The 27,844-nt window shown below is 37.3% G+C and overlaps 1 protein-coding gene across 2 annotated transcripts in view; it reads right to left on the bottom strand.

Annotated features, from left to right (window-relative positions):
• LOC141429554 (sensory neuron membrane protein 1-like) overlaps positions 1–23,204 on the bottom strand; it is a 32,507-nt gene extending 9,303 nt beyond the window's left edge. For both annotated transcript variants that reach the window (XM_074089907.1, XM_074089908.1), the window contains exons 1-7: positions 23,173–23,204; positions 15,922–16,039; positions 13,260–13,417; positions 7,527–7,677; positions 6,576–6,833; positions 6,084–6,295; positions 5,242–5,527 (exon numbers count right to left, since the gene is read on the bottom strand). In XM_074089907.1, coding sequence (XP_073946008.1) covers positions 5,242–5,527; positions 6,084–6,295; positions 6,576–6,833; positions 7,527–7,677; positions 13,260–13,417; positions 15,922–16,035 — 1,179 coding nt within the window. In that variant the 5' untranslated portion in view covers positions 16,036–16,039; positions 23,173–23,204. The remainder of the gene's footprint in view (positions 1–5,241; positions 5,528–6,083; positions 6,296–6,575; positions 6,834–7,526; positions 7,678–13,259; positions 13,418–15,921; positions 16,040–23,172) is intronic.
• Between the last annotated feature and the right edge of the window lie 4,640 nt (positions 23,205–27,844).

The raw sequence follows: 27,844 nt of genomic DNA, 5'->3' as shown, positions 1-27,844 counted from the left end.
CCCGAAATTCTTACGGAATCCATGTGGAATGGCCAATGTCTTCAGCGAAGTTCCATATTATTTAGATAATAATACCGGGCGTTTTCCGGTCAGTTTTGATTTTCTTCGAAAAACGGCGAAGCACAACTGACGAGTTCAAATTAACTAGTGTAGAATAAGAGATAACGTAAAATTACAGACTTAGCAAAACATACGAATACTTATTGAAATAAGGTACTTGTAAGTACGTATAGGTATATGCATTAAACTAACCTAAAATAAAAGAAAGACAGTCGGAGTGTCTGAGATTTTCATTTTAATAATCACTGGTATGGCGTGTAAATTGCCAATTTTAAGAGGTGGCGGAAGACCGAGAGCCCGCTTGTGCCAAATGGAATTTCTAACAGTGCAGAAGCACTCACCTGGTTAGGGCTCCGGCCGATGATGACGAGCGCGGGGGTCTTGCGATGCGGTTGCGACGAATCTTCAGTCTTATTTTGGCGATGCAGTTAATTACGAGACGAGAGCGGATAAAACATGTGCCATGAGTACGACAAGACTGACAAAACTGACTAGACTGACAAGTCAGTTCTTTTTTGTGCCAGAGAGCACCCCTGCACTGTATACGGCCTAAAAGTTTTTAGTGCGCGAACAATCACCTTGTATTAATCATAAGTGTATGCTGCTGTTATGGGTTAACTCATTTTGATGATATTAAATGCATAAACTACTAGAACAAATTATGCAAAAGGTCAACAAACAGTTTGTGTGAAAATCAAACGAAACTATAACGAGAAAAGTTAAAATGTCATGTGAAGTATAATTTCGTTCTCTGCAAGAGAATAATCACTGATTCAGTGTTATAACTTTGTTGAGGCCGAAATAACGTTCATTAAAGCTGTTTACAAATTTATTGCTACTGACATTATAAAGTAAATTAATTTTACCAACGGAAATTGGACTCCGAATTTTTTAATTTTTTTCCTCGTTCAATTAAAAATGGAAGGTGCGCTGCTTGCAAAATAACGTTTCTTGCAAAGATCCGGTACGTCAGCCGCCTAAGGGCCCATCCCAGCCCATAAATATTTTAACAACCTAGTACCAGCTATTATCATATTTTGTCTGTGTATCTTGTAATAACAATGGGACTACATTATAAAGTATACTCTTCTAAACAAAAAAATAATTTTCCAAATCTGTGCAGCCGTCTTTGACACGTTCTAAACAGATAACAAACATACGGTAGAACTGAGGTCCATTTTAAGTTAGCTAATAATTATACTAAATTAAGGATATTAAAATCTAACTGTAACGTGCACCTGTTTTATTATATCTCACGTAAGATAATATATTAATTGTTACACCTGTTATTAATTTTATAATTAGAACTCAAAGGAAAGATAATTAAAGCAATTAATTCTAGACTTAAGATTTGATGTGAAGGGCCAATTAGTACTCTATAGTCAAAGTCAAAATATCTTTATTCAATTTAGGCTATAACAAGCACATGAAAAACCTCTGTTGAGAAGAATCCGGCAAGAAACTCAACGAGGTATATTTTTTTAAAACAGATTTACAATATTATTAAATGATATCTATACATCACAAGTATTTAACACAACTTTATTTTTAACACAGTATAGGTTCGCTATTTGAAGGGATCGCTAATGCGGATCGGAATTATTTCCAAATATCCCTGTCCATTAACTGTATAATATGCCTTAGATATTAATGTGTTCTTGACAATAGATCTGAATTTTGTATCCGTTTCATTTGTAATATTTTTTGGAATTTTATCAGAAAAACGTATGCAATTTCCCAGAAACGACTTTTTGGTTTTAGCCAGTCTGTAAGATGGAACTTTAAGCTTCCCTGCGTTTCTAGTAGCCTTTGGCTTATCGACGTTAGTGGGAAAATCACATATGTCCTTCCTAACATACAAAATTACCGTTAAATAAATTTACCGCTACACCACCACTGGACAGGGGCACAGACACGAATTTCTCCTATGCACCGCATATCTCAGCTTGTTTGTTTCTTATTTATTTATTTAAGATTGTGGTAACCTAGCAAGATATTAACCCATATATCTGTGGCTCCAGTGAAAAGGGGTACAAGTCTGAATTTGGCCAAATTGAGTTATATAGACCAAAAAAAACAAAAAAAAGTAAACGCATCGATTGGTGTAAACGGATCTAAGATATCTTTTAAAACAACGGACTTTTCTGGTGGTCAAGGGTAGAACTGCCTTAAAAAAGTTAGCAACAGAGGGTACTTGTCAAGTTGTATTTCTATTAACTAAAGTTTTGCTTGTGATTTATGATCTAAATTTAGTTGTACGTGCTGTTTTTTCATATGGCGGGTGTAAAAAAATCTAAGCACACTTGAACCCCTAAAACAAGAACAGATTTATTTAGTTTACATTGATACAAGTTAAGTTCAATCTCTTTACACAAAAAAATAAAATAAAATATAAGATTAAGTCGAGCTGCGCCCGTTTTCACAAAACGAATATAAAAAAAGTTTACGTGGAAAAGGATATAAGTCTTTGCGCGGGGGAATGAGCGGGTGAGTGGGGAGCCATGGCGCTCACGGATGAGCCACAATCGTGTGCGCTGACTTGTGCAGGGAGAACGCGCTTGCGAGCTGCGCAGTCGACGGTTACGCGATTAAGTTATATCCTTTTACACCAATTTTATTATTAAACTAATATTGCACATTGCATTAATTTTAAGGGTATTAATTAAGATATATCCCTTGACACCAATCATTTAATAAGAATGATTAAGAAAATACAAAATATCCATAGGACTAAAACTTTTATTTAATTTAAATATCTAAAACTAAAACTTTAATAAAAAAAGAGAGGTGGGCCTCTTGGCATGGTGCCCATCACGCAGGCAGCATTCCCGCGTTGAACTGCGATTGCGATTCTTTGCGCGAGAAAGCTGCCGGCGCGAGGGTTGCCTGTTGCCTCCCTTTACCTATTGCTGAGCTCCCTGTGTAGCTCCAGCGCACCCTTACCCCAAGGACCTAGAGGCTCGACGCCGAAAGCAAAGAAATGATATTGGGTGCCGAGACAGCTATATTTTGTGACCTTGAGGCGTTCCCAGGCGTCTACCGCCGCCCCCGCACGTTTGGTAGTTGCTGCTAGATAGGACGCCGCCAGGGTGTCTGTACAGGTAGCGTCCCACACCAGCGCACGGCCAGTCTTCCAGGGTATTAACGACATTCCGTCAGGGCGCTTGCCATCGCTACGTACAATCTGGGGCTACAGAGCGGCGGGAACGTTGGCACTAACGAGCGCCCTTCTGAGAATGTCGTTGAGAGTCGCGTGGCGGGACAGTCGGCCGGCGCCCGAGGAACAGGAGAGGCCATGTTGGCCGAGACGGTCCACTGGAGCCTCACAAGAAACACAGTTGTTACTTTCGCAGATCCCAAATCCCAGCCGTAGACCAGCAGCTATGCGTAGTGTCTGGGTCGATAAAAGTTCTAGTGTTGGGCGAGGGGTATACATGGAGCCAGTAACCAGATTCTGGCTTGTACACAGCTAACAGTCTGGCTCGGTCCCTGCCGGTTAAAGGTTCTATTAATGCCTATAAGGTGGTGACGGAGGCTATTGTATCCCAGGCCCTTTGCCTATGTGGTTTGGACGAGAGATTTGGACTCGGTCCAGCTAGCCAGGCATTCGTGGCCTCGTTCAAGCATGCAATCTCGCAGTTAATGCCCGCTGGAGCTTTAAGTATTCTACCTGCGAGATCTAGCGTGCTGTGGATCGAAAATAGGAACAGCCCCTTAATGTCTCTCATACCGCTGATTAACCTTTACAAAGATTTACCCCCTTATTCATAAAACTTAACAAGCCTATGTTAACTAACAAATGCTTTGTCCCTTTCTAACAAATACAAATGTCGAAGTGACAGATAAGGACAAACGAATTTTAGCGGCATTTTAACTAAAATAGGTTTGATTGTCGTTTATGAATAAGGGGGTTAATCTGGATGAAACTGTCGATAAGCATCTACTGATACCGACAGAAGACAAGCTGCTTGGCTTAGAGATTTTCAGTTTTATTAATAAATAACATGTTTTTGTTTGCATTTTATTTTATGGCACAGTTTATGTTTGCATGTGAGATTTTTGAAAAATTTATAGCGTTTTTGAACATATATTTAAATACTTTCATATGTGTTTTATTCACTCAACTTGGATACAAGTAGCATTTTGAATTTTTCATTATTATTTAAGTCTACTTATAACTAAAAACACATTTAAAAAACCGTGCAAAAGGCTACATGTCTGTTATGTCTGTAATAAGTCCAAAGAACTGCATAAATTGAAAAATGCAATCATTTTCTGCACTATTCGTTCGTAAGCTAGTCTTCTGTGGATAATATTAACATGTACTACAAAAAACATTCCGGATGCGTACCCTTTTTCACTTCGTATAAATTACGAAAACTTGGTGAATATATATAACCACTTGAACCTTTTTACACTTATTTTTATACTTCTATTTTGGATACAAGTAGTTAATTTATAAACTAATAGATCAAGAGCAAAAATAACATTCCCATAAGAAAGAGCGCAATTAATTTAGTCCTTTAACATACCACATTTATTAGTATATATAAATATACAAGTGTAATGAACGTAAGTTTGAATCATCTCGGGCGTAACTGTTTTTTGCGTCTCCTGTAAACTTGAGTTTTTCGACATGTACCCCTTTTCACTGGAGCCACAGATATATGCCCAGAACTATTTTTGGTCTCCGATTTCTTCTTTAGCACAGACGTCACAAATAAGCAATTTCTTTTGCAAAATCGCGCGTTAGCTGATACCTATTTTTCGGGACAAAAACGACCCAATGGGCATATATGGGTTAAGGGTTAACTTAGTAATTATAGTCAATTCAATATAAATTAAATAAATTCCTCGTCAGCAACATAATCATTGGGGGAGAAAAAGGGGGGGGGGTGCACATAATCTTCCGTCGAGAGAGAAAAGTTCTCGAGTGGCGACCGTGAACCGGAAGACGAAGCGTTGGCAGGCCTCCCACCAGGTGGACTGACGACATCGTGAGAATACCAGGAATTGTAATTCAGCACCGTCGCACGGCAAATTATTTATTATGTATGTATGTATGTAAACTCTTTATTGTACAAAAGAAAAGAAACAAAACACAATTGATAAACTATCTAACTATTATATTAGTTATTTGAAATAAATGTATTATTATTAATAATAATAAAACACACGAACCGGTTCAAAGTCGATTTCGATCCCATGCTCATTGGCATCTGGCGTAAGACCCTTGACATTCTTCTGCACGGATGGGTCACAGTCCAGGAAGTGGGGCATAGACACAAACATAGGGGCACCCAAACACTTAGTCAGGTCCATGAGGCCCTTTGGAGGGCATGTGTCAGGAGTATCGCAAAAACATTGGAGTTCAGGGTCGTTGGCGAAGTCTCCGATGTTTGCGATGTAGCGGTTGGTCTTTATGCCCCTGTAGGACGTCTTTTTCTGGTACCAGGGCTTGAAAGATCTGTGGAGTTAATTTCATTTTAACACAAGAAAGCCTTCGCTTCAGAAGACAGAATCATATATCATACTCTGCGACAGAAGATTTCTTGTAAATCTACTCAATAGAAAAATCTGACCGATCTACGAGTACAACGTATTTTAAAGATAGTCCAGGATATTGCAGCAGCATGGTTAGATCAGCTTGATTTGTTTGTATACGATAGATTTTACATTGATAAATGTATACACCAAATTCGGCACATAAATTCGAGTAATTATTATAAAAAAAAATTGAACAACTTAAATATTATCTTGGATTCAAATATGTAAAATGCCGAACTCTTTTCGGCAAAAAGGGTTACACTCACTCACATGAAAATCACAATTAAGAGTATAATTTAAAAATCCTGGAAAACAATTAAAGGGGTATTAAATCAAACTAACAACCTCGTGCTGGAACATTTCGGAATCATTTTTATTATCTTGTACATTTTTCTTTATAAAAATGTGCCAAGAAGTAACTCACAACTAGCAGAAGCAAATAAAAAAGCTATGCTTAATCTTTGTAAAACTGTCACCTGCACAAGTCGCCAGAAAACGACTGTAGCCTGTCTTTCTCAGTCAAGAACGGTGGGAAGACCGTTCCGTCGGTGCCTGAGTACTCGTTGCAATGGTCCCTCCAGATCTCCTGCTGGGGTTTGCCGTCAACGGCAATGACTTGACCGACATCCATCACGTTCTTCATGCCGCGACGAACTGTTACCACGTGGGAGTCTACTGTGCCATTACGCTGGTAAAAGGAAATTGAAATGGTAACAATAATAGCCATGGTTAGCCTATTGGTTGACTATGGTATCTCAAGCAAAGAGAAGCAAAATTTAAATATATCTGCGAAGCAATTTAATGGTGTATGTGAAGTTCTCAATCGCTAGGCCCACGCAAGGACTACAGCGTAAGGCCATTCATTCTAAATGGCGGCCTGTGCCCATATAAAGGCCAGAACGGATGATGATGAATGGGGATGACACTACATTGAAATAAGCAAGAGAGCAACAGAGAAGAGAACTTACCATACCAAACAAAGAAAATCTAAACTGGTTATTAGGTTCAATTGATAACCCATTAACAGCTTCTTTTTTCAGCGCCGTGCAAACAGCTTTAGGAGCAAACTCAGTTCTCGCGCAGTTTATGATTATGCCTCTAAAGAGAATATCGAGAGCCTTGACCCTGAAGAAGATGTCTTCTGGATTGTCAAAAATGCCAGCAAATGCTTTGTTGATCATGTTGAGCATTGCTGGCTTGTCGCGATGGACGACTGTTGCCATGCCCTATAAAAAGCAAGGTAGATGAAATATTGATGCTTGGCGTTCTTCTTTTACTTAGCTTTAACCCCTACTGGACCTGCTGGCTCTAGATGATTGATGGAATCAGACTTATAACTGCACCTAGTGCAGTTCATATTTATTTGGCTAGCATATAAATGTTTTAATTCATTGTCGACAGCTTTGTTAAGTCCACAAAATAAATAGGTATATCTTATGTTTTGCTTTGAATTATTTTCTATTTCTATTTCTATTTTTTTTTCTTGTTGGAACCGTTTCTAGACGCTTTGCTATTTAAGCCAAAGAGCATCCAGCCAATTCCTATAAATATCTTGATAGCTTGCATACGGCAGTAAGATTAATTCTTAGATATATGCATTTGATGAGTAGGTGAACATTCTTCTAAAAATATACTTGGGTAAAACAAGACACAAGTTATAAACAAGATGACAATAATATAATGTGTAAGTGTTTGAATTTTTTAAATATATGTGTTTTGATTACGCCTTAAAAGTATACACCCTCGGTGCGAGCAGGGGCTTATTTCCTGTTTCTCTTTCCTTGCCGTGAGTTTGTCCGCACGTAATGTAGCCTTGTGCATCATACGGATCTTTTTAGGCCTAAGACCTAAGACTAAGGCTCGTTCTTCTTGTTTTTGTAGTGGATTCGTATTTGGTAGACCACCGGGTCTCTACTTACCACCATGAACGGATTCGGCATAGTGATGATCTCTTCCCCGGTCAGACCTGGTCCCGACTGCTCCGGTTTGAACAAAAATACGTCCAATTTCTTATAATTAATAGTGTCATCTTCGTCGTTCTCCTCTACTTCTACCTTTTCTTTCCATTCTCTGCGAAATAAATTCTACGGTGAACTAACCTTTTTATTTTATAAACTTTAAAATAAATGATATTGCTGATTATCGTTATAGAACCAGTCTATGTTTATACAAAATGTTTGAGGTCCCGAGTCAGATATTTGTATGAATAAGACGAGTCATGAACTTGAATGATTAAGTAATATATATTTTTATCTATTACCTAGTACCCATAGAACAAGTTTTGATAAGTATGTATGTATGTAAACTCTATATTGTACAAAAAAATGAACAAAATACAATTGACAAACTTCGAGATACCTACTTGTAGTTAGCAACATTATAAAAACATACTTCAGGTACCTTTTTTCAAGCTTATTTCTGTCTTTACTGAACATTATTATAATATAAATAATAATAATATTAATTATTAAATTATTAGTACAATTCGGAAAGTTTTATTACTCAGGAGAGCGATTTCAGTTTGACCTATTTGCAAGTAAGTGGTTCATGTCAAATTTTACAAGTAGGTACATTTTTTTTTTTTAACAAATTGAAACATGGCCCAGGATGAACCTTTCTGTAACCCATCCTCTCTCCCTACCAACAAACCCCTCATCCAACCCATCTTCCACATCTTTATAAACAAACATAACAAAACTTAAACTAATGTCATGTTGACATCTCGTAGAGACTTTTGTCAAGGAAATCATAGTGAAATTGATTATTAAAAGGTTCCACCCTGGGTCATGATTCAATTTGTTCGACCGTACAACATTGTGTTTGTTACTTATTGCAGGTAACCGGTGGATGCAATTGCCGAGTGGTCGTTCTAAGGGGGAGGTCTTTGTTCAGCAGTGGGCGTCTTTTTTTTTTATTCGACTGGATGGCAAACGAGCAAGTAGGTCTCCTGATGGTAAAAGATCACCACCGCCCATAAGCATCTGCAACACTAGGGGAATTGCAGATGCGTTGCCAACCTAGGGGCCTAAGATGGGATACCTCAAGTGGCAGTAATTTCACCGGCTGTCTTACTCTCCACGCCGAAACACAACAGTGCAAGTGTCTTCTGGCTGATGATGATGATGATGGTACATAGGTACATTTTGACCCACTTTCAGAATAACCTAAGTATTACAGATTTCAGGCCAGATTGATTTGACATTTATTAGCCATAAAACTTGTAGCAACTCCTTTAAAGAACAAGTATTCATATTTCACGAAACAGGATACCTAATTTGACCACGGACCGTAAAGGGCGCAAATTGACTGCATAATATATTGCATGCCAAATTGCAACATCTCAGAATAGGTTAAGGGAGGCAACAGGCAACCCTCGCGCCGGCAGCTTTCTCGCGCAAAGAATCTCAATCGCAGTTCAACGCGGGAATGCTGCCTGCGTGATGGGCACCATGCCAAGAGCACCTCTCTTTTTAAATTAAAGTTTTAGTTTTAGTTGTTTTAATTTAGTAGTGGTTTTAGTCCTATAGATAATTTGTATTTTATTATATGTAACTAGCTTTTGCCCGCGGCTTCGCTCGCGTTAAATTTGGAGTAAAATACATTTACTTTCTGCGATCCCTTTTTCGTGTTTTGATTAATTTTTCGGAGGATTATATGGAAATACAAATACAGACAGATTTTCTTTTAGACAGATGGTGCAAATTTTGTAATACAAAAATCGACCTACATACGTAATTAATTATGATTCTTACCAACTTTGAAACCCTGCTTCGCTTGTTTGTTTGGTATATATGTGAAGCCCCCAGCTTTGTCACTTCAAAGTTCAATATCTCAAAAACGGCTAAACCGATTTTGATGAAACATGTCTAAGAACCATCGCTAGAAAACCTGATTTCAAGACAGACACACATAGCGGTCAACCTTATAACACCCCTTTTTGCGTCGGGGGTTAAAAATATTCAAGCTGAAGTGGCAACGGGCGGGCCACATCGCTCGAAGAACAGAAAACCGTTGGGGGAGAAAACTCCTCGAGTAGCAACCATGAACCGAAAGACGAAGCGTTGGCAGACACTAAACGGACGGACGATATCGTGAGAGTTGCGGGGGACCGGTGGATGCAAGTGGCGAGTTATCGTTCATTGGAAGTTCTAAGAGGGAGACCTTTGTACAGCAGTGGACGTCTTACGACTGGTCATGGTGATTAATGAACCTACTGGTAACTAATAGAACGAATTCAATTGTTCAATTTTCAAAGCTAAAGCTACTGTTGACGAGCGGTATCTTGATTGATAATTAATTAACTAGCAATCAACCTGCCGCTGTTTGTTCATTAAAATTGTGCAGTATGCAAGCTTAGCTGAAATTAATTAACTAAGTAATTTATTAATTACCAAGTCTTGCTGCTCTTTTAATTAAAAGGTTTTAAACTGAATTAGTTTCACAAGCTGTTTATTATCTTAGTATGTTTGTATGTAAATTTACTTCCAAATTTGCAAATTGAATTTAAACCACTTACAATCATTGGATTGACTTGGGATATAAACGTAAGATGTCGAGGAAACTAAATCACGTACCAGGGTGGGACCTTTTCATAATCAATTTCGTTATGATTTCTTTGGCAGATGTATGTATGGAATGTCAACATGACACCAGTAGCACAAAGGTTTAACTCTGGTACGCGATTCAGTTACTTTGAATTTGCAAAATGCACGATCAATAAAAAATTGACTATTTGACGTAGCATTCATTTCGTCATAGTGCAAAATAAATGATTGCTCAATATCTTAATCACAGGCAATATGCCCACTGGTGGGCACAGGCTACCTCTCGAAATGAGAGGGTTTAAGTTTTAATTTCCACGCAAGTCCAGTGCAAATCGGGTACCTCAAACCCAATGAACTACTTCACAGGTGTATTTAAGTTTCCTCACGATTTTCTTTTTCACCTAAAAAGTCATGGTAAATTTAAAAACGTAATTTAGCACACAAATTCTCAAACCATAGCCATAGGTCAAACCACCATAAAATCATTGCTTCCATGTCGTTATCTTATAAATAAACGTTTGCTCATATTTATCAAATTGAACCATGACCCGACTCCCCCATTATATAAATAAAAAATTCATTCGAACCCCCACACAAGTTTGAAGTCCCATAATAATGGTGTTGCAAAACAAACGTGTAATTTAAGGGTCGGAATGGCTGTTCAATATACTCTTTTATTAGGTTAAACATAGCTTCAACCAATGATATTTTCCACGGAAAGTTGTTAGATATTCAGTTATTCACACACGTGTGGTATGATCAAGTTTTTTTTCTGTGGACTTTATAATGCAACTGGCAGGCATATCAAGGCGAATATTTTAAATTTGAAAAAAGAAAAATCAAATAATAGCTTGTCACTTGTTTTATTGAACTTCCAAATGTTTCCAATAGTCATTTGATCATACGAGTTGAAATATACGTTGCACCCCAATACTGATAAATGTGTCCTGGATTTGAACCATAACGATGGCTATCCAACACGCTTCGCCGAAGTTTGCAATTCTTAATCCACTACAAACTTCGTCAAAAAGCGGATAAACCACTGCCTCTGTGAACTATTTAGCTCGCAAAATATCCGAACTTTAACGCCGTGGCATGAAAAGTTTCGAAGAACTGAATCGACATAAACATTATTGACTGGATTTCGAAAGAAACGATTGAGAAAATGCAAGCTGGGCAGAACGAAAACAATTTTGGATAGGAGCTACTTAAGTTGTTGTTGGAATATTACGGCGCTCTTACGGCGAGTTCTTTGTTCAACATTTAGTCTATTTTGCGCATTTCCGCTTTCATGGAACTGCTTCTTCAAGAAGCAAGAAGAAATGATATTCTACATTAAGACCGCGACCTCCAGTGTGGCCTTTGAAGTAAGCAATGAATATAAAATGAAAGTAAACTGAAACGTAGATAATGAAACACAAGCATTTTGATGCTACGTGTAATAGTTGGAAACAATTCTGACTAAGGTAAACTTAAAAATAAAGCTTGATTGAAGCTTGGTTAAGGTAATACTCGTAGGTAAGTATCTAAAGTTTTTCAACGTCACATGAAAAGAAAAGTAACGCAACCTTGAACTAAACCTGGAGAAAAAGAGGATGCCAGAGATGAACTAAAAAGTTTGTGATTACAAACTCACCCTTACTGAAGTCTTACCTACCCATACAGTTTGAAATATCTTTTTCATCATAAATTCTCTTGCATTACGCTTAGCATTATTATCCCTGCCTATATGTCTCACTGCTGGGCACAAGCTTTCTCGCAGAGTCAAAGGCCTTGGGCCTTAGCTTTGTGATTGTGACTAGTAACATTATTAGTTAGTGTTAAATAATGTGACATGCGTTGATTTGTGGGAGTGTTACTACACTCTCGCATAAATTAAGCTCCTTCTGGGCGGGCTTCTGCTTGAAAACACATACGAGTACGTGTCGCAAAAATATAGCTGTGTTGCATGTGTGAATGCCAAGTAACAAGATAGATAAAAGGTTGTAGTTCATTGTAAAACAAAATCAGACTAAGAAATGTAAATAAGTCCTTTGGAAAAGTGCCTTCCAAGTTGATTACTTGTTATTAACGTAAGGTATCGTATCATATTATGTAATTACAGAACACTGGAAACAAATATAAGGTAAATATTATGTCCGGCAAGCGACGTGACGAACCTGACTTGTTATTAGTGTAAGTGGCTGTAAGGAATTTTTGATTAAAAATAACTTCATTTCTGAAGGATTGTTATTTGATAGCTTATTTTACTATTTTTTTGATATATTTATTTAAAAGAAATGTTTTCTTGCGGTACTTTTGGATACAGAAATGCAAATGTAAAACAGTAAACACTTTTCTATGTTGATAAAAACCTCCTCCTTTTTTTTAACTTGGTTAAAAATGAACAGAACTTCATTTTAGGGTCGTGTACAACAAAAGGAAATAAGTTTACTCATAAAATCTTTCTCGTGTCAGCTAAGGGATAGTTGCCACGCGGGCCCAGTGCCGATTGGGAACTTTACACACTCCATTGAATTGCTTCGCAAGTTTGTGCAGGTTTCCTCACGATGTTTTCCTTTACCGTTAGCTCGTGGTAAATTTCAAATGTAATTTCGCACATGAATTTCGAAAAACTCAGAGGTGCGAGCCGGGGTTTGAACCAACGATCCTCTGCTTGAGATGCCATAAGCAAACCACTAGGCCTCCACGGCTTCTTATTTCTGATAAAAAAAGCTTTATTATCGCCGAAAGTAAGAAAATATAATATCATAGAAATGCTATATAAAAAAAAATTCTTTCTTTTAAGTCAGTAAGAAAACAATTTTTTTAAGTTAGTAAAAAAAAGTTGGCCAATTTTTTTATTTGTGACCCAAAATCCAGGGAAATCAGGTTTGATTTACTTAAACTGTGTAGCCAGTGTCAGATTTAGTTTTTAACTCCCGATGCAAAATGAGTGGTGTTATAAGTTTGACCGTTATATGTGTCTGTATGTCTGTATGTCTGTATGTCTATGTGTCTGTGTGTCTGAGTGTGTGTCTGTCTGTCTGTCTGTGGCACCGTCGCCCGAGTTGCCGTTGCCATTGCCGACAGTAGGTAGTCGTGTTCATTCAAAAAGCGTCCACTCACTCAAAGTAGTAAGGTCCGATTTCCTTCACAATAGGTATGGCACCCTTCTGCACCTCAGCGGCATTGGTGTAGTTGAACAGGTAAATCTTAAAGTCGAGAGCAAAAGGTATTTTCTCCCACATCTGCCGAACGTCTGTCTTCTTAGAGAGTGCCATTTCCTGAAAAAGAGGAATATTTTTATTTTTGGGAAACTTTTAATAAGTACTTAATAGTACAAATCTGTTCACTCACGTAGTCGCGTACTGTCTCGGTACTTAATTACTTACACGTTGTCTTAGTCTGAGAGTGCGTGTCTGACGGTACACTTGCGACTGAGGAGACGTTCGAGCTACGCACACATAGACTTGTCGTTCAGATACGTTTTAAAATACAATTATAAAATGTAGAGGGGCGCGCATTTTTGAGTGAACAGATCTGAACCACCTTTATGTCAGTGCTAAGGTCTCTGCCCACTACACCGTAACATACCATGACCGAAATAGGAACAGATCAGGCAACGGTTCACGGTTGGTGCAGGCCGCTTTCAACCGAAGGAACTGGAAGTTTATGAGAGAGGCCTAAGTCTAACAGGTGGAAACCTACGACTGATATGAAAGAAAGAAAGAAAGAAAATACATTTATTTAACGCCATAAAACAAACATAGAAACAAACATAGAACAGATAAAGACATACATGACGCTAAATAGGTCCCCACTCAGCATAATGCCACGGCATTTGAAAGAAAGAAAGAAGATTGGTTTATTTGCCAACATGAACAGTACAGGATAGACCAGGATATGATGATGATGAATCCAGATAATTACGGAAGCATGAGCTAGGTATGTCTTCAAATGCAACACCTCACAGGTGGTGTATAGAATCTTAAACGAAAAAATTAAACAATCAAGTCAGGGCGCTAGGCGAAAGTCCACACACAGCCTTGATGTCGAAATTAAAAGGGAAGTTGCAGGTTTCCATATGGATGCACCTCACTCATACGTGTCGTGCAATGGCCGGGTAAAAGTGTCACCGCCCCAACGTTAAACTGTGCCTGTCAGTTATTTATTATTGTGGCCATATTGTTTAACGTTGTGACGTTCGTGATCTCATTCTTCTCTTTCTACCCTCATCTTACAACGTGGGACAGAAATAAGTAGTGAAAACGATTGTGATTGTGCGTTACGTTAAGTAATGGGTTGTTCAGTGGTGGCAGGTGGTTACTTTTTGTTTTAGATTGGTTGTGGCTGGTATTCTACCGAACACGGACAGCTCTACCGTACTCGACCTAAAGTCGACTGGCAGTGTCTTATCCAACCTCGACATTGGCGGAATCATCGCATCGTTCGATGGGGCCATTATAATCCCAAAAATTGAATTGATTGTGATTGTGAACAAGTGTGTAAAACGATAAGATTTCAGCTGATAGAAACTTACTTGATGGAAATTATAGCCATTTTCTTGAGTTTAGCGGAAGTTTACATCGTCATTCTATCTACTAGTACATCTACATTATCTGTATCAAATTTCAAGTCAATCCAATTACTATAAATACTTAATTTAACTACGAGCAAAGGAACCAATCAACCAACTAACTAGCTGGAATTCGGTTATCGCACGCTGTTCCCTCGGGAACTGTGCATTTTTACGGGATAAAAAGTAGCCTATGTCACTCTCGGGCCCATAGACTATCTTTATGCCAAAAATCGCGTCGATCCGTCGCTCCGTTTCGACGTGAAAGACGGGCAAACATACAAACACACACACTTTCGCATTTATAATATTACTATGGATGGATATATATATTAAATACCCAAGGCTCGAGAATGTTTTCATAAAAATATCTACTTCGACTGGTGATCGATTCCGGGAATTCAAGCTTCATAATCTGGTGCTCTAACCACTGGACTCTCTGGTCGTCGATGAATATGTGATTTGCCTACTTTTCCCCTTATTTGGTCATTTTTAGGGTTCCGGAGCCAAAATGGAAAAAACGGAACCCTTATAGTTTCGTCAAGTCCGTCTGTCTGTCTGTGTGTCCGTCCGTATGTCACAGGCATTTTACTCGAAAACTACAAGATGTATCAATGAAATTTGGAGTACAGATGTCTTGTCAAAGCCGCTATTTAGTTTTGTAGTTAAATTACAAAAATAAATATTTATAGGGGGGCACTCCATACACGTAACAGAAATTGAAGATTTTTTTTTAACTCGCATCAACATGTGGCACATAGTTCGACAGCTCTTTTGAAAAGATAGTAAGGCTTCTCAAAAGAACTTTTTTGATTAAGTGAAGATTTCCACAAATAATCGCTCCCAAAGTAGCAAATATTGTGCCCCCCCCCCTATCTTGTAAACCATTTGTCCAAAAAATATGCAAAAAATATGGAAAGGTAACACTTAATAAATACTTTCAACGAAAATTGATTTCAACATGATCGGATATACCGTTTTTGAGTTATTGCCGAAAAACTGCGCTTCTCTACAAAAGGACGTAAGTACCGTGAAGATACGCTCTTTTTCTGGTAACAGATTTTAAGACTGTAGTACCTTAGTGTTTTAATTGTGTTATAACGCACATAATATTACTTGATTTTTTTCGTAATGGCTACGGTACCCTATCTTGGGCGTGTTCGACACGCTCTTGGCCGGTTTTTTTGGTTATTTCAATGCCTAATAACCTACCTTCTTCAGTTGTCCTTTAAGAATGGCAGGAAACATGACCCATCCAAATAAGATCCCGAAGAGGGCCGCCCCCGCGGACCCAGCCGCTATCTTCAGATGCTTCGGAAACTGCATTTCCCTGTAAAGAAATACCTAGTTATCACAGATCACGAAATTCATTCATTTATACTTCAAGTGCCTGTCAAGCACTAGCAGATGTTCCTGCGCTCCGACTTCTGGCCGGAGGGTGTGGTGGTCCGTCGTTTTAGGGTAGCGCCGAAGACGACTTTCAAAAATCCCTAATTAGTTTTTTTTTTCTATGTATTTTTTGTGATTTTTATATGTCTTCTTGTTTTTAACCCCCGACGAAAAAGAGGGGTGTTATAAGTTTGACCGCTATGTGTGTCTGTGTGTCTGTGTGTCTGTGTGTCTGTGTGTCTGTCTGTGGCACCGTAGCTCTTAAACGGGTGGACCGATTTGAATGCGGTTTTTTTTATTTGAAAGCTGGTTTTCTAGCGATGGATCTTAGACATGATTTATCAAAATCGGTTCAGCCGTTTCAAGATCATCAGATCTTTTGTTCGCTGCGGTAGGAATCTTAGATGCATAATGGATATTTTTTACTTTCAAACATATTTGGGACCTAAAATTTGAAACACCATGTATGCTATATAGCTACGCAAGATTATGGAATCTCGGCCTGATGCTGCAGCCAGGATATCCAGAACACTAGTAGGTACACTCTTAATAAAACTATAGCAGATATATCGTGTTTGGGTTCGTTTTGATCAGTATTTGATTCTACAAACAATGCAATGGTGGCAACAGGATGAGCTGATGCTGCAGCCAGGATATCCAGCACAATAGTACAATCTATAAAAAATAATAGCACATATGTCGTGTTTGGATTCGTTTTGATCAGTAATTGATTCTACATACAATGCAGTGGTGGCAACACGACGAGCTGATGCTGCAGCCAGGATATTCAGCACACCAGTATACTCTTGAAAAAATAATAGCAGATATGTCGTGTTTAATTCCTTTTGATCAGTATTTGATTCTTCATACAATGCAATGGTGGCAACAGATGAGCTGATGCTGCAGCCAGGATATCCAGCACACCAATATACTCTTGAAAAAATAATAGCAGATATGTCGTGTTTGGATTCGTTTTGATCAGTAATTGATTCTACATACAATGCAGTGGTGGCAACACGACGAGCTGATGCTACAGCCAGGATATCCAGCACACCAGTATACTCTTGAAAAAATAATAGCAGATATGTCGTGTTTGGATTCGTTTTTGATCAGTAATTGTTTCTACATACAATGTAGTGGTGGCAACACGACGAGCTGATGCTGCAGCCAGGATATTCAGCACCAGTATACTCTTGAAAAAATAATAGCAGATATGTCGTGTTTGGATTCGTTTTGATCAGTATTTTATTCTACATACAATGCAATGGTGGCAACACAATGAGCTGATGCTGCAGCCAGGATATCCAGCACACTAGTACACTCTATAAAAAATAATAGCACATATGTCGTGTTTGGAATCGTTTGATCAGTAATTGATTCTACATACAATGCAGTGGTGGCAACACGACGAGCTGATGTTACAGCCAGGATATCCAGCACACCAGTATACTCTTGAAAAAATAATAGCAGATATGTCGTATATGATTCCTTTTGATCAGTATTTGATTCTACATACAATGCAATGGTGGCAACAAGATGAGCTGATGCTGCAGCCAGGATAACCAACACACTAGTACAGTTTAAAAAGATATACTTATATCAAAGTTTAAAAAACATGAAATAAAAACTTAAATTTAAAATTTAAAAAACCCCGACTTCAAAAACGCCAGCAAAATAAAAATAAAAACGCCCGAAAAAACGCTGCTTGAAAAGACAATTAAAAAGTAAAAAATAATTATGCGCTACCTAGCTGTTGCCCGCGACTTCATCTGCGAAGAATTCGTTTATCTCTATCCCGCGGGGACTATGCTGATTTCCCGCAAAACTAGCCTAAGTTAATTTAGTATAAAGTATCTAGTAATATTTTTTTATCTAAGCGTTGTCGGTGTCGGGGACCGCTAAGGTTAACATGAAACTAAATATGTGTATTATTTAAAGTATTAACCTTAGCGGTCCCCGACACCGACAACGCTTAGATAAAAAAATATTACTAGATACTTTATACTAAATTAACTTAGGCTAGTTTTGCGGGAAATCAGCATAGTCCCGCGGGATAGAGATAAACGAATTCTTCGCAGATGAAGTCGCGGGCAACAGCTAGGTAGCGCATAATTATTTTTTACTTTTTAATTGTCTTTTCAAGCAGCGTTTTTTTCGGGCGTTTTTATTTTTATTTTTGCTGGCGTTTTTATGTATAATTTGAATACTGTAATGCTGTAATTTTTTGTTGACAAATAATTAAATAAATAATAAATAAATCATTCATGTTTATTGAAAGAAATAAAATACCTACATTTATTCAAAACTACATAAGACGCAACAATATTATTACAAATAGATAACCTAACCAACAAAAAGTTGGAAAACCCCCGACTTTGTCACTTCAAAGTTCAATCAAAAACGGCTAAACCGATTTTGATGAAACATGTCTAAGAACCATCGCTAGAAAACTTGATTTCAAATAAAAGAAACCGGATTCAAATCGGTCCACCCGTTGAAGAGCTACGGTGCCACAGACACACACAGACACACATAGCGGTAAAACTTATAACACTCCTCTTTTTGCATCGGGGGTCAAAAACACGATGGATAGAGTGTGTGATTGCGGTTGCGAATCGCACACTGGCTCAGCATAATGCTGAACGTTAAACACCCCAGTGCTGATTTTTCAACCAGCACCGTCGGTAACACTCGGACCGCTATACAGATATGTATACTTAGACACTAATCTACATAAGACATTACGAATAGAATATAATTTGTAGACTATGAAACATGGCACTTTTCTCACAGCAGTAAGATATTTACTAAAATATTTCAGACACTTGCTACTCTAGCACCACTCTGGAGGGATTTAGAACTGGGCTTTTTTTTCACCAACGTGACATACACATACATAAATAATAATAAATAAATAAATATCACGGAACAATTCACACCAATTGACCTAGTCCCAAAGTAAGCTTAGCAAAGCTTGTGTTATCGGTACTAAGCAACGGATAAATATAATTATATCGATAGATACATACTTAAATACATAGTAAACACCCAAGACCCGAGAACAAACATTCGTATTTTTCATACAAATATCTGCCCCGACACGGGAATTGAACCCGGGACCTCAAGCTTCGTAGTCAGGTTCCCTAACCACTAGGCCATCTGCTGATAGTGACAATATCGAGTGACAATCAATTATTTGTATCAACATTTTAGATTTCCAAGATTCGATAGATGGTACGTGTGCATTTAATAACGAGATATCCTTTGTTCATCAGAAATATCTTGCGTTAAAAAGTTACAAAGGGAAAAAAGACGACAATATGAGTTCAGCGAGCAAAGCTGTGAGCATAAACGAATGCCAAATGAAATAGTGTAATTATTTTGACTTTCCTAACTAGCTTCAATGGACTAGAAATATATAAATATCAATTGTAACTGCCATTTTTACTAAGTTCAAGGGCAGTCTTACTATTTCGCGTAATGATGTAATTTTCTATTTCAAGGAAAATTCAAGAACATTGATAATGACTAATGGTGACCTAGGACAATTGGTGATTATCGCATGAGACAAATCGATAACTTACCGTAAGGTTAACTTTGCAATGCGTCTATTCTCACCAATTAAATTGACCCAACGAGGAGAATAAATATATATGAATCATAAAAACGTAATGACATCGTATTGTGATTAGGTTGTCAGGATATATGAAAAATCAACGCCCAACACAACACGACTCCTTTTTTTGAAGCCGTTAAAAATACCAGCGTTTTCCCGGCGGCGGCTTGAACCACCTATCCTTACGAGACTTTGTTTTACTGAAATATCCAATCACATGGGGTGACGACCTGGTTAAAATCGAGGAATCGCGGTGCATGCGGAAAGCACAAGACCGTTCTGATTGGAGAGCCTTGGGGGAGGCCTATGTCCAGCAGTGGACGTCTTTCGTGATGATGAAATTTGTGTAAATAACTTAAGATATGGCATTTTTTTTTATTAATTCTTTTTTTATTTCAATTAACATCCATGACTCTTTCAATTGATGAAATCGAAAGACTGGTTAGTCGCGCTTGGCTCATTGTGGATCATACGTAAGATGCAAGCCGTGGTGGCCGAGTGAAGCCGTGGTGGCCGAGTGGTTTGACATATGGCCTCTCAAGCAGAGGGTCGTGGGTTCAAACCCCGGCTCGCACCTCTGAGTTTTTCGGAATTCATGTGCGGAATTACATTTGAAATTTACCACGAGCTTTACGGTGAAGGAAAACATCGCGAGGAAACCTGCACAAACCTGCGAAGCAATTCAATGGTATGTGTGAAGTTCCCAATCCGCACTGGGCCCGCGTGGGAACTACTGCCCAAGCCCTCTCATTCTGAGGGGAGGCCTGTGCCCTGCAGTGGGACGTATATAGGCTGGGATGATGATGATTGATAGGTGTAGGTACTTACTATCAATGTAGTTATTAGCGGTTGAAATTTTGGACGTTTCAACCGTACTCATGTAGGTACTGTTAATATGCATTTTAGAAGTCTGATATATATGATTTAATATATATCACTAATAAAGTGGCTTAATATTGTTTTTTTCCCCCAAGAAGTTCTTTAGTTTTCTGTTGAAACTTTTGGGCCGTGGGGTCCCGAAGCTCAAATTTTTAATAAAAAAAAAGCTTGTGCATTTCACAGCATTGCTGTACAACGAACAAATGCAGCTAGCTTTATAGGCACCCGGTCCAATAGTAGCAATCTGGGTGATATTAGTAGATAAATATAGCTTTTAAGTCTTAGAATAAGTAAGTTTTAGTTTTATTTTCCTTTTCTTTTGTAATAACTTGTTTGTTAATATTTTAATAATCGTGTGTAAGTAAATGATTTCTATTAGTTAGATAAAAATCTTTCAATAGCAATAAGAGCGTACAAAAGAATAATAAATAAAGCCTACATAAAATATTCTAGTTTTACTTACTAAATGTAAAAAAATCGTAGAATTCCCGAGTGGGTAAATAATTTAAATTTGGACGGTTTGTACATAAAATATGACTTCTGGTAACTTTGCTCGAAAGTTCTTCGTAAAAAGTTGGCACCGACTGAACCTAAAAGGGGGTCCGCATAATTGCCCGAGGTTGATAAGCTATTGTAAACCTAAGTCATGAAATGTTAGGTACAGCAAAATGTAAGTTGTGTCAATGTGGGCAAATTGATCCATATCAATTTGCCCACAAACGCAAATAAACCAAATAAAATATATATATTTTGAGGCAAATAAAAACAAACGTACCCGTATCCGTGCTTATGTGCACGAATTGTCATGTCGTGCATTATCACCCCGTACCTAACTAGCAGGGAACCAATAATGTACGCGCAATAATGTACGACGTGATAATCCGAAGCATTATATTGTCTTCCGATTATCATGCCTTACGATTTCCGTGATTGAAATTAAAAAAAAACCTAACGAAGGGCGAGAGCGGCGAGCGAGGCTGCCTTTTGGGAAACAGGAACATTTGGGAAAAAGTAATTGTGCGAAACGGCAGAGAATCCAATCAAACACTGTTCTATTGGCTTTTCTTTCAGTTCATCAAACTTTTTCTTGCCATAAAAATATCGATAATTCGAAACGAAAATCATACTAGTCATTTTCAGTATCTCCGGCGCGTAAATATTTGAAAAGATGAAAGTCTCCAAAGCACTACCGTATTCATTTCAATTTATATGTATAAGAATCTAAATACTGTTGTTGAGGGAACGTGAATTAGAGGAAACTGAATTGCGAACCACGGTGTATACTTTCACAATCAATATTGTACGGTATTTGATATTTTCTATATCCTTTAAATTATTAAGAAAGTATAGATGAATAGGTATATAGAATGTAGAGCCGAAAATAGAAGCGAAGATTTTTTTTTTGTTGTAAATTGAACTTATACGTATCTTCTTTTTTATCTCTCTTTTTCTAAAACGCTTTTCTTGGACTGTACCGTTCGCGGTCCCGGTGAAGAAAGTATTTTACTGTAAACATGAAAATATAGATGGTTTCTAAACTTTGGGGCTTAGATGAATGATTGGTCTCGCGCGCTCGCTCGACTAGATACCGCGCTACCTAAAAACAAAAGGTTCGTGAATGCGGCAACTCAATATTGTAGTGTGCGTAAGAACGGAGTAAGACAATTTGCAAGGATGCTAGTGTGCGTGACGAATTGTGTTGCCAGCTGCTCCACTGTTACCCGAATTAATAAATGAGCTCGGCCGCTTTAATAAATGAGCATGCTAAAAGTGTTTGATACAAAAAACAAGTTCACTTTATAATTAATAATTGATTATTATTTAATTATTATTAGTACACCGATAGTACTTCTAACGGTACGTATTGGTATCAAAAATTTCTTATTGCAATCACCTCTTTATAGAGAACTAGTTCAATGTATTTCTTACGACAGAAAAACTTTGCCCACCCGAAAATGATCCTGCCAAATTCCGCCTCAAAAGTACAAAAATATAAATTACTTATATAGAAAACTGGCTTTTGCCCGCAACATCTGCTAAGAATTCATTCATGGGTCTTTCGCGGGAACTACGCAACGTTCGGGGTTGTTTTAATCCTATATCCTTTCCAGTGTCCCAAACTATATACGTAGGTACCAAATTTTATCTAAATCGTTTCAGCGATTCAAGCAGAGTAACTTTCGCATTATAATAATATGATAAAGTTAAAGAATAGATAGGAATATACCATAGACCAAATAATAAAATGTATACCAATATTACTAACTGTCGCTTTTATTAATTTGTAACGCATTTGTTTAAAAAAAAAACTTCGCCTACCCTAAAGTAATAGGTACCGCTGCGGTCCACCTCAAAAATACAAAAAAGATCTGTTTCAGAGTTTATAGAAAAAATCTATAGACCCTAACATTGTTAGTACAAATCTTACAAACATCAGTAATATCTTAGACAAAACATAGATGTAGTATCATTTTAGTGTCTTGCACCGCTATTCATTTGGCATATTTCAAACAACTATTGACAGGCTTCTAGGCTATCTGTACTGGTAGGTAATAAAGTTGTCAGAATGGGCTACGTACGTGCAAGACCGTCTTTGAAGGCAGCTGTCGGAACACTTGTCCGGCGCTGCAACGTTTCCAGCGTATGGGCGGGGTGCAAGTACAGCTAAGCAGAAAAACCTTAATAAAGCAAACTTACGGTATTAAGGTCCTGTACTTTAAACCGTATAGATATTCGACCAACGAACTTTAAAATTTTTCGGGACTTCTTTCAATGAGGAAATTATTTCTTCTGCTAAATGCTCTCAAAGTACACAGTTAATAACTGGTAGAAGAAAGCACAACGTTGCCAGTGTCCCACCCTGTAAATCTCGTTTTGCTAGAACCCAATTTAGAGTATTATCAGCACGTCTTTATAATAAGATTAATAAAGTTAAAAACATATTTCCTTTACGAGTGCTACCTTGTAAAAAGGCTTTAATAATTGTGTATCTGTATTAAGCTATCATATCACATAATTATAAGTACTTACTTATTCACAAACACACACACACACACACACACATACAAGCACACGCATAAACATACACGCACACACACACACACACACACACACACACACACACAATTTTGTATCCCTACTTTTGTTATTGTTGTAACTCATAAAACATATTTGTATGTACAACATAGTATAGTTAGTTTGTAACTATTGATGAAGTTTTTTTTTTAATGGAAGAGTGGGGTCTCCTGACACAGGTATTTTATACTTACTAGGAGATTCCAACCTTTGTACCGTGAACACCGTGAACCATGTACTTTTAACTTAATAAATATTTTTCATTTTTTTTATATGACGTCACACTTACGTATACTTTTTTAGTACTTAAGGATCGAGTGACGTCACGGGCCCCCACTACAAAACTCTGACGCGCTTCATCTTTGTCATATTTCGTTTCACTGTCAAAAGAAAGAACTAGGTAACTTTTATTTTTCATGCATTGCTAATATAATTATAAATATTTAGTTTTATTAATTTATTTTGATTTATTTGACTGATTTTTAGTTTTATACAAATTATAAATTATTAAAAAATGTACAGAAACTTTTTTGTTTGTGGCTGTTGACACCTGATTGCCTTGGTCTTAGACGAAGATTTTACTTTATGTACTGCATAAAAAGTCATTTTATGTCGCCTAGATTCAGCATAAACACGAACTTTACGAGCATGTGAAGTGAAAAATATTTCTTTTATCAAACATATTTTTATATAGCTTGAGAGCCCGAGCGTCCTACCACGCCTCTTCGTTATACGTGGCCGATGCCGATGGCAAGGCGGCAGACGTCACTCGAAGCCATGAATTATTATACATCCCTCCAATCAAGTATAAATCATAGGTAAAATACATTCGAGAAAACTGAACCACTGGGGTGGAACTTTGTGCTACTGATGTCAGACGCCGATCCGCGCTCTCTATACGAGAACTTTTCGGCCACAACGGTCATCTATCTGTTCTCCGTACTATTAGGCTCGCCCATTGCCACTTTAAATGGCCAATTCGCTTCGCAATGTCGATAAGCCACGTTCTTCTACGTATCTTCTCATTTCTGATTCTATCCCGAAGAGAAAGCCTGAGCGTGGCCCGAGCATTGCTCTCTCCATAGCTCGCTGAGCAACTCTGAACCTATATATATGTAAGGATCGTAGCAAGTGGAAAGAAGTGGTCTCTGCCTGCCCCTACGGGAAAGAGGCGTGATTATATATATATATATATATATATATATATATATATATATATATATATATAAATATATAAATATATATATATATATATATATATATATATATATATATATATATATATAATCACGCCTCTTAAGGCCTCTCTTAAGGCCTATAGCGAAGCACCGTGTCTCTGACCCACAGGGTCATCACTGGCAACACACATTGGTTGAAGACTTTTGTCTTTAGGCACTTATAATACTCAGCGGCACAAAATTTGGCCCACTCGACATACAAAATTACCTATTACTGCGTACATTGGAGGGCCACTTTTTGCCGCTTAGTATATTATGTGACTGTAGTAATGGTTAACAAATTTTTGCTAAAGACAGAGATCCGTATTTTTCCGTGCACTCAGGCTGTTGCAAAATGCAAAAAACTTCGCAATATTACTTTCCAGTTGCAGATAGCGTATAATAAAAGGCAATATTGCTTATTGCCACCTTTTTCCTCAGGAATAGCAAGTTTCATTATATCTTGGCTTTCAGTATCTTCTTCTAAATGTAGGAATATAGGTTAGTAAAGGATGCAGCGACAGAAATTTTCAAAGTAAGGTGGGCAAATATCTGCATAAATAAATAATACCTCGGGGGTTGGGAAAATTTTGTTAAATAGCTTTGAATGCTTACTGAGTACAAGATTATAATTATACTAGTCTTTATCCGTGGGTTTTCCCGCGTAGACCATTGTAATTCCAGGATTTCAGAAAAAATCCTTGGAAATTCTCAAAAGTTACATCGTGAATTTGTGGTTGTATAATAAACTCTTTAATAAATACATTGACAAACTTTGACATGTAATATGATGATCATCATCATCATAATCATCATCATCATCACAAGGGTATATTTAAAGGAATTTCATTAACATTGCGTAAATTAACCCGCACAAATTTTCATGCCTCTAAACCTAGCAGTTGAGAATATTTTTATAATAAATTTCATTTTTGATATAACTTTTTTGCTGGCTGCTCTTTCTTGGCTGTACTTGCATCGTCATCCAAACTACCTATTCGTACCAAATTTTAAGTCGATGCCATAAACTGTGAAGAGTTCCGTCCTGCGGAGACGATCCTGGCCGGACCACCAGGATGTCATTACTTGATTATTGTATTGTCATTGTCACCAGATTTACATAAGTATGCCAAATTTCAAGCCAATAGGACTAATGGAGTTGCGTCAAATTTACCTTGCAAGATTTGAACCGCACGTACAACACAAAATACATTCTAAGTAAAATAAAAGGTTGCAAAAAGTAGTTTGAGTTATTCCAGACGTCCTGCTATCTAACGTACCAGTCTATCAAAATCTGTCCAGCCATTTTAGTGTGAACGTGAATAGCGTAAAGAGTAAAAATCACGCACACGAACGCACGCACATACAATACTCACAAACTTTCGCATTTATTATATGTTTATTGCATTTTATTAAGCTTATTTATTACTAGCTGTTGCCCGCGGCTTCGCCCCCGTTGTATTTTTTCTAAATTTTCTTCCTTATAAACCTTGACAATTTTGATCTTGCGAAAGTTGATTATCTAGGTTCGCCTTTACCGCTATATACTATGTTTAATATAAACAAACACAACAAAAAAAGAATAGTGCAATCGGTCCAACCGTTCCCGAGTTTTGCGCTTAGCAACACATTTTAAGATTCATTAGAAAAGAAAGTAATAAAATTGACTGTTGGAGAAACTAAAAATAAAAAATACAAAAAGACTCCAAAAACCAATATTAATCATCTTGCTAGTCTTGCTTGTCGCGAACCCCCTACCGTCGAATAGCGAACCCCTAGGGGTTCGCGTACCCCACTTTGAGTAACCCTGATATAGATTAAATCGTATTTACTTCATTCAACATTCAAGAATAAATTCTAACAACATACTTACGAGTACATTCGTTTGAAAGAACTTCTAACTGACGGTAGATTCCTTGAATATTTTATAATATAAAGTTACTTTACATTTTGTAGACTGAACAAACGAATTTGAATATTTATACTTTTGTTTTATAATTAATAATCAGTTAGAGAATGAAATCATAAATGTTCTGATCAATATGTGTAGTTTCAGCGCAACAAAAAACATTTTTATGTTGATTTTTTTTTTAATTAATTTAATAACCTTTTTCTTACACATGCTATATTCTAAAAACATTAATCGTATCTAGGTTTTTTTAAAGGTTGTGTCAAAACAGGACTGACGTGAATTATTTTTCTTAATATTTGTTTGTAGCAGAAGGCAAAACGTTGGCAGGCTTCCCACTAGGTGGACATGCGACATCATGAGAGAGGCGGGCAACCGGTGGATGCAAGCGGCGAGTTGACGTTCATCAGCGTTTTAAGGGTTTGTTCAGCTCAGCAGTGATTGTCTTCCGGCTGATGATAATTTGAAGTTCATATTCTGTTACTGAATTTTGACACAGGTCCAGAGCTCGAATCGGCCTTAAATTTAGTACCTACACGAGTATGGCTCAACATGCAATAATAGTAAGCCTTTAGCTTTTGCCAAAAATATTTTTAAAACATTATAATATGATTCGGTGGTTTACTACCTATTTTATAAATCAAAGCTTGTCAAGGTGTATTATCGAACAGACATACAATTATTAATCTAACATTACATATGTAAATTAGAATTATAAAGGTTTGAAATTCAAGAATAGACAGAGAAATACATACTAACATTGTGACGTCACATTATACTGACTGCATAAAGAAAAGCGTTTAAAAAAGGCAGGGGTATAAAGATATTTCAATAAATCACTGCTAAATTCAATTATCAGCCAAATTATTGAAAACATGAATTTCCTTAACTATGTAGTAGGTACTTTTTTAAATAAAAAAAAAGAAAATTCGTCATTGGAGCAAAAAAATAACTAAATGAAAACCGAACGGGAATGCATACGTATATTGAAACAATGTTGTTTTTTTCATATTTTTTAAATTTATTTTTTAAAAACAAAACGTTACACAC

The sequence above is a fragment of the Choristoneura fumiferana genome, chromosome 7 (genome assembly GCF_025370935.1).
Source record: "Choristoneura fumiferana chromosome 7, NRCan_CFum_1, whole genome shotgun sequence".
Taxonomy (NCBI): domain Eukaryota; kingdom Metazoa; phylum Arthropoda; class Insecta; order Lepidoptera; family Tortricidae; genus Choristoneura; species Choristoneura fumiferana.
The sequence above is the reverse complement of the archived record's forward strand: the minus strand, read 5'-3'. Positions and strand labels throughout refer to the sequence as shown.